Source organism: Sebastes fasciatus, chromosome 16, assembly GCF_043250625.1.
Source record: "Sebastes fasciatus isolate fSebFas1 chromosome 16, fSebFas1.pri, whole genome shotgun sequence".
Taxonomy (NCBI): Eukaryota; Metazoa; Chordata; class Actinopteri; order Perciformes; family Sebastidae; genus Sebastes; species Sebastes fasciatus.
In genome coordinates, this window is record NC_133810.1 from 9,667,025 (window position 1) to 9,675,542 (window position 8,518).

At 42.2% G+C, this 8,518-nt stretch overlaps 1 protein-coding gene across 1 annotated transcript in view; it reads left to right on the forward strand.

The window, feature by feature from the left end:
• jade2 (jade family PHD finger 2) overlaps positions 1-8,257 on the forward strand; it is a 190,604-nt gene extending 182,347 nt beyond the window's left edge. The window contains exons 13-14 of the mRNA XM_074610875.1: positions 4,398-4,543; positions 6,883-8,257. Of these exons, the coding sequence (XP_074466976.1) occupies positions 4,398-4,543; positions 6,883-7,659 (923 nt within the window). The 3' untranslated portion in view covers positions 7,660-8,257. The remainder of the gene's footprint in view (positions 1-4,397; positions 4,544-6,882) is intronic.
• The last annotated feature ends 261 nt before the right edge of the window (positions 8,258-8,518 follow it).

Genomic DNA, 8,518 nt, shown 5'->3' on the forward strand with positions numbered 1-8,518 from the left:
ATGCATAGCAATAGCCTACTGGTCCCATTGGTTCAACATATTAGCTGCAGCTGAAGGAGGAGGAGGAGTCAGTGGCGTCATCTGGTTTAAAAGAGACAGCTCCACTATCAGTAGGCTTCCTCTGGAAATACATTTATGTACTGTAGTGCATAGAAAAAGAAACGAAGCAAAGATTAATAACTTTAATGACATCTCATAATGTCTTAAAAGTATATACCAGAACTGCAGGTCAGAGAAAAGCCACAGAGAGACTACGAAAATATAACAAAACCAAACTGTTATACTAAAAACATTTTTATACTACTACTACTAGGGGTGCACGATTTTGAGAAAATATCTAATTGTGATTATCTTGACTGATATTGCAATTGCAATATGATTTGCAATATTAGAGGGAAAGATATTGTTCACGCAATTATTCTCATTTTCACTGAAAAACATATTAAAATGATTATGGAGTGATTTTGCAGGGATCTGTACCAAACAAAGATGTTTTCTTAAAGCTGCAGTGGGTAGAAATGGAGCAAATATAATTTTAAAAAAAAGTTATTTTTATAAAATTGCCACTATAATCTGACAGTAGTGCATGAGACGGGTAAAAAAAAGATGTGCCTCTGTGTCCTCCGGTGCTCCTAATAGCATCTGCAAGATTTCACAGACCGGTGGAAAACAACCAATCAGAGCCGAGCTGGAGCCTTGCCGTCTCTGAGCAGCTGTCAATCACTCGCGAACTCCAACCAAACGGTTAAACTAGGCAGCGCTGATCAAATATGAATCAATATTCTGTTACTGTAATGCATATTTCTCGCCTGAAATGTTTTCAAAAACATCTTGTAGTGTACTGTTTAGCTGTAAAATGAGAAAGTTTGTGACAGCTGTGTCAGCTGCCTTCGTTGAATGAACACCCAATACTCTCTCTCTCTCTCTGAAATGACCTGTGATTGGACAAAGATTAGATTTTTTACAGCCTGAAAACAGAGCCATGAGGAGGTGCAGAAGTCTACTTTTCTCTGAGAACACATGAATTACAATATGCTGAAAGAGTATTATCTAATTCTTGCCCAATGATGCTGAAAACATTCTGCCTACTGCAGGTTTAAAGATGTCACTGTGAGCATGTTAGCATTTAGCTCAAATCACTGCTGTGTCTCAGCACAGCCTCACAGAGCTGCTAGCAAAGCTGTAGACTCTCTTGTCTATATTTTCCCTGATGTAAAGCATAGTACAAAACATGTCAGGATGTACAGTATGTGAGAATCTGAGCATATCTAAAGATTACAGAGTGTCATGTTTTAGGTTTCCCTCCCACCTTCCTCTCTCTGAACTCTTCTCCTCCATCATCCCCTCCTGTCTTCCTCACACTTCTTCACTGGCTCTTTTTTTTTCCCTCCGTCACCTATTCCCTCCCTCAGCGCTCTCCCGACTCCTGCAGAGACATGCTGCGTCATGGAAACGACCGGCTCAGTGTGTGTGTGTCTCTGTGTATGTGTGGAGTATAGCTGGTGTTAAAGCCACCCTAACAGCACCTCCTGCCGTCCTGCTTGGCAGATCATTATAGGCTCTGGAGATTTACAGGGAGGCTGGAAAGATAGTAGAGAACATTTAAAAGAAAGACCAGAAAAATCTGCACATACTTTGTCAGTATTTCTTTTTAATAATGTGCTTGTGTGCAAGTTTTATGTCAATATTATCGGCATCTCTGCTTATATTTATATGGTCCTATGGGTTGTTAAGAGGCACTTGTTCCCCAAAGTGGATATGACAGACTCCCAGTGTTCTCATGCAGAGGTTAATGGTTGTTCCTGGCTAAGTAAGAACACAACATCTCATCATTACATTCACGAGATGATACACCCTCTGGAGTTTAAGATCATTTTGATCTTGCTGCACAGACATTTTGCCAGCTGTTGTACCAACAGATAGCATTTTCCTTCCATACAGTTTTGTTTCTGATTGGTCTGAAATTGCTAAAAGTTGTTTTTCTTCAACACAAATACAGATTTTTCACCAGAGGAAAGATTGTTCTTTGTCTGCACGCTTGATGTCGTGAGTTTGGACAGGGTGTTACGGCTGATAGTTGTTCATAAAAATAGGATATAGTTACAGCTATAGTTGGTACATTGCACTTCGGATGCTGGTCCAAATTGGTAAAATATTCATTTAATCACCTCTGTTTTTTTTATCAGCAATGAACAAATAGGTAACAAAAATGGTTTCCTGGTATCAAGGTATACCGTGGTATGAAAGTTAACGGTTATCATACCGTGTACATTTGCTTATCTACGATATTGGAAAGATAAGTGAGTGTTTGAGTTAAAGGTACCGACAGGAGCAGTCTGGGTGCACTGTTGCACACCTACAATTGTTAATTGTTCATAATCATAGGGCTTTATTTCAAAAGTTCACAGCTGATGTTATTTTTCATGTTAATGTTAATTGTTAATTTAACATATTATAACATGTAAACTAACATGCTTCAGTTATGTAACATATTATAGTTACATGCTATTATTTTATCAAGTTCATAATTCTGTTATGGGTCATTGTAACTGATAATATACTACAACAACAACAGCTACTACTACTACTACTGCTAGGCTACTACTAATAATGATAGTAGTTTAATACAGTAAAACCGTGATATTTTCTGGGACGGTTATCGTACCATAAAAATCTCTATGTGCAAAACTTTCAGTTCGTAATTTAGATAAATATCAAACATGTAATCTATCCAGCAAAACTTAAACATTTTGTGACTTAATATTGTCAAAAGCTAAACGTAAATGAATTTGACAGGGTTTCAGAAAAAACCCTGTGTTCAAAAAGTGGATTCAATACTGGATTCTTATTCAATTCAATGGCATCAAACCACCCCTGACCCCAGCTCTGTTAGAGGATGTAAAGATGTGAGGAGTGAAAGCCAAAATGTGAGCACCCTCTTCTGTGGGAACAGCAGAGAATGAGCTATAATGGATCCCACCCCCTATTCTCTGTTCTCCTTAAGCCTCCCGGTCTTCACTGCATTGTGTGCATGTATGAGTTTGTGCGGAGACAAAAATGCCACAGACAGACACGCAGTGCTTTGGCAGCACTTTCACAGCCCACAATGATAGAAAGGGAGCCATGAAAATCTCCTAATTACACACACACACACCCGACAGTGTTGGGAAGGAGACAGGAAACAGGATTTCTGCTGTAAAATGGGTTTATATCTTCATTATTGATGAAGCGACTGAAACAGTATGTTTGGATTTGGAGCTTATCGCTGCGTACTGTAAATGTCACTGTGTCGAGTTGTTGTTTATTTCTCCTTCTGACAGACCTACAGGAGACTCGGTGTTTCCATTTAGCCAAAACAGAAAACAAATAACAGGCAGAGGTGCTATGTGAGAGATTAACATCAATTTGGAGATGTTACATTACATTTTTGATTATATTCATTTTGAGATGTTGGTATAATTAACATAAACAAAGAAGAATATCACAGATGCAGCCTCCACTTACCTTAAATGTTGTGTTACACCAACTCAGATTGGTATTTTGCTTTATGGCACAAAACTGGAAGATGATTTCAAACAGCTCTGTCCTGTATAGACAGCAGCTGTTTGGATGCATTAGGCTATCCTTACCTTCTGTGGATTTAGATATGTCATCTTTTTTGGCAAGTTGACTTAGTAGGTTTTGTCATCCAAAACATCAAAATGTGTTCTTGTGAAACAAACAACTCTTTTCATTGCCAGCTAAGTAAAATTTAAGTCTACTATTTGAACTGAAGTGTGACATTTGAATGCAGTGAAGCCAACCCTGTATTTAACCGAATTGTGGGATTTAAGGTTTTGCATTGCAGGTGCGCTTTTTATGCTTTTTACTTTTTGATTTCATTGGAGAGATAATTCTCTTTAACTCCACCAACGTTTTACGTAACGCCTTGACGCCGGCGACAGCTGTGGCCGGAGGGATTATGTTTTCAGGTTGTCCGTCTGTCCGTCCGCCCCATTCTTGTGAACGCAATATCTCAGAAACACTTGGAAGGGAATTTCTTCAAATTTGGCACAAACGTCCACTTGGACTCAAAGATGAACTGACTAGATTTTGGTGGTCAAAGGTCAAGGTCAATTTGACCTTATGTCCGTCACATTCTCGAGAAAGAGATATCTCAGGAACGCCTGGAGGGAATTGTAATAGTGATTCTAGTTTGTATTTTTTATGTTATGAAAAATGTGCCGCATCCCTCACCTGTCTGCTTTGTCTTTCTCCCCCTTCCCTCCCTCTTTCTTCTCTTCATCCCTTTTTTGCCACCCCTGTTCTCTCTCTCTCTCTGTGTGTCTCTGTCTTGATATCATCCATCTCTTCCTCGCTGCATCCTCCTCTCTCCCTGCTTATGTCCCTTCTCTCAGGTTTGTCAAAGTCCTTCCCGTTGGACAACTCTTTGTTCGACAGCTGGCTCGCCCAGCCGGTTCAGATCACCGCTGATGACATGCTGAGCCAGTGGGCTCTGGGCGCCCAGCATCGGGACAAGAGCGGCAGCCTGCTCTCCGTCCAGGTAGGCCTTCAGCGGCAGGAGGCCTGCAGAGTGACGCCTCGGCTGTTTCTGAGTTGACTGGAATGTTATCATAACTGATACACACAGAAAATGCTACTTTTAATAATACAGCAATGGATTGAATTCAATTGTGGGTTTCACTTCTTTAATACTACCAAAGCAAAAAGTGATCTGCAAGCTGAACATAGTTTCAGCGCCGCTACACGGATCAGACCGGTTAAAGGAGGAGGAGGATTACATTAGACGGATCTGCTGTCGGGCTCTTGGCAGCGAACGGCAGCACACATGGCAAAATTCAAACAGCTGAAATCAGCAGCAATGTCAAACAGTCCATCACCTCTTGAACTGAGTCCCAGTCCACTTCTCTGGTGGATAAAACTAGTGCCAAGAGCCAAATAAGGAGCCTGCCTTCAGACGTGATGGAGACGAACATTCAAAGTTACATAAAGTTTAAAGTTAATCACAAAGATTGTCTTAGTCGAGGAAGGGGACTTGACAAGGGGGCAAAAACTGCCTATAACCAGACTAAATTGATGTTCACAGACGCAGAAAATTGTATAGGCGGGTCATCTTTGTGAGCAGTAAAACAGCAAAAAGCACTTGTGGTGACATGTACTGTAAATATCACGGCTTTTGGAATCAATTTGGCGTTCGAGTGTGGACGGAGATATTTTAGAAAACGAAGGTCGTGTGGACAGATTTCTTTCTTTAAACGGAGGGGAAAATAGCTGTATGTGTAGACAGGGCCTAAGTCTGATGTAGTATATTTTATTATTGTAAAAAAAAAAAATCCAATGAGAGCCCAGAGCTCATTTGCCATAATGCCAAGTACGTAATTTCACATCATCCAGCGGACTTTTGCAGGTGAGCAGGGAGCTCCGGGCAAAGTTTCCCTTCAATTCATTCACATTTTATTTAGAATTATCTTGACTCTGGATCGATCCCTTTAGAGTAGAGTTTTGAGTTCTCATTGTGGGTTGATCAGCTCGATGAGAGAGCTGATGGTCAGAGCGGAGCTGCACTGTGGCTGACCCGCTGTTCTCCTCAGGAATGTGCTCTGTTTGTGTATTGATTGGCGGGGGGCTTCAACCAGAATGTATGATATAACTCCATTGTTTGAGGATGTGTTCGGGGACAAAAAAGCAAAACAGGAACACGGACATTTTTAAATAAAACAGAATAAGATGTTAATATGAAAACCTGATATCCTTAAGTAGAACGATCTCCAAAAAAATAAAGTGTGTGAAGTAATGACTGACTTTTATAAAAAAAACAGGTCCCACGTTACAGTGGCCTGTAATTGACAGGATATTATAGTAATAATAATACATTTATTTAAGTAGCACTTTTCAAAACAGATGTTACAAAGTGCTTCACAAGACAGTAAAAGCAGATAAATAACTGTTAAAACAGAACATATCAACATAATAAGGTAGTAAAGTGGTAGAACAAGGTGATAAAACAAAGAGATATACATAAATATATAGACAAACAGATGCATACATACATATATATACCCATACACACATGGTCTGTACACGTTTCACCACATATATGCACATAAAATCGCATTTACATATACAGACATATTACATTGAGACATTATCAGAATGCCATCCTAAAAATAGGTGTTTATTAAACATCACAATGTAAATTGTTTTTAGAATAACTCATTTGATTTCCTGCTTGACAACAAAATGTCTTGTGACATCAGTTGCTCACATCCTCCACTGTTGAGCTGTTGGAAATGTGGGTAGGTGGTGGTGGGTGGGGAGTTTTTGTTCCAAAATATCACGGGCAAAAATGTGAGGTTTCCAAACCAGAAACGCAAGCAACAGGCAAACTAACTGTTGTACTGATCAACGGGCCTGATTCCAGATACATTTTGTGTAAAACATGCATTCATTGCACCTTTAAAGGGCGGGTTAATTCTTTTTCAGGTTTTTTTTTTAGTTGTTTTTATATCATTCTGTAGTTTCCCAGTGGTGTTCCTTATGTATTCAAATCCGAACATTCAAATGTTGGTCAAATTACATGTGTTTTGGTGTCAAATGCTATTTTCCCAACCTTCTATAAACTTTTTCCCACGTGACCTGACGTAGGTTTCTGAATTGATGACGCTGTTACATGTACAGTATACGTATATACATCCTTATAGTCAGTGTATTAGCCGCTTTACCTTTCCCGTTCTGACAACTGAAACTGACTGAAGCCGTTATATTGCTGACTGAAGCCGTTATACATCGGCCCTCCTTTTAATTCTCATCTTCTCATCGTCCATCTCTTCTTTCGTCTCCAATTCCTTTACTCACCTCCTCTCTTCGTCTCCTGTCATCCAGCTCCTGCAGGGCGAGGAGAACCTGCTAAACCTTATGATGGAGAACAACATGCAGTCCACCTGGAAAACACCTCAGCTGGGCCGCAAATCGCGAGGGAGCAACAAGCCCCGTGCTCGTGGACACCCGCAACCCGCCTCCCCCACCCTACCCCAGACGCTCCTGTCTGCAGCGGCCGCCGCCTCCGCCGCCGCCGCCAGCAGCCCCTCCACTGCAAAGAGCCTCTGGGAAAGCGTGGCGGAGGAAAAGCCCAGCCATGTGGGCCGGAAAGAGGAAAGGTCCAGAGGTTCCTCCAAGGCCTCTCACCACCACTTCCTTCATCACCACCAGACAAGGAGCTCTGACCTGCACAGGGACCCGCCTCCGCAGCCGCCCATCTCCAAAATGGATTCCTGTCACATCTCGGAGGACCGCGGCCCGTGGGACAGCGTCTACACAGGGAATGGCGTCACATCTGGTTTCACTGCAAGCTCATCTCCACGTCCGGCCTCCAGCCCCGGGGGCACGTTGCCCGACACGGGGGCGATCATTCGCGGCAGGGGTCCGCGGCTCCGTCTGTCCCGTCAGGGCAAATCCAGAGGTAGGGGCGTCAGTGGAGGTGGAGCGCTGGAGTCTATGGGAAAGGACACGTCCCTGCTGGACGCTGCCGAGACTGACGGGTACTTCTCTGATGGCGAGCAGAGTGATACGGACACACGCTCTGGCGGACGCAAACTCCGCTTGCCGCAGTTGCATTCTGGGAACGAGGACCTGCTGAGAAGGAGCGTGCTGGCATCCTAAAGAGACACAAACCAACACACACCAGAGTCCTGCTGGCTTATTGTCTCTCCATCTGTGCCCAACATACAGCCCACAAAACGTGGCTGGATGGCGTTGCTCAACCAAATCCCGTCACATTTACCCACGGAAAATCTCTTCAGCTCTCACCTGCTTTGTTTTGGGGGGGGGGATTTGAATGTAGCGGTTTGTCGTACAGTAAAGCTTCTCCACCGGACCGTCGTTACCACAAGATGCGATACATTCAACAAAATAGGAAACAAACATTACCTTTAGTCTCTTTTTTGTTTTTTTTTGTATTTCATTTTGTTTCTGGGCGTTGAAGTACCCATCTCTGGCGTCATGTCTGTGGTATCTGCCAGATTTGGGAACAAACACTTCGGGGCATTATTATTATTATTATTATTCAAGCTGGTTTCAGGGTCTGCTTCGCTCTTGGTCTTCACGGTCTGAGATGCATCCAATGAGTCCTTGTTTTCTTGAATACGTTCAGTGGAAAGACAATTTCACACCAGAGCTGGTCTGAATATGTACAGAGGGTGACATGGGATATCATGTATTCAGCCTTGAAAAGCACAACTAGCTAGTCATAAGAGCTGTAATGTAAGCACTCGTGTGTGCATAACAGATGCTCATTCAGGGTTGGGTTCAATTCTCATCATGTTGTTGCAAAATGGAGCTCTCAAATTTATCTCCACAGACTGAAAAGACAGATTTGCAGCTTTTCCCAATTTTAGAATAGCAAATGAATTAACCCCAACCCTGGTGCACATTCAGATTGTCACACAGAGACACAAACACACACACACACATACTGACACACATACTATAAGCAAATCCCTTTGCTCACATCACAACCGTT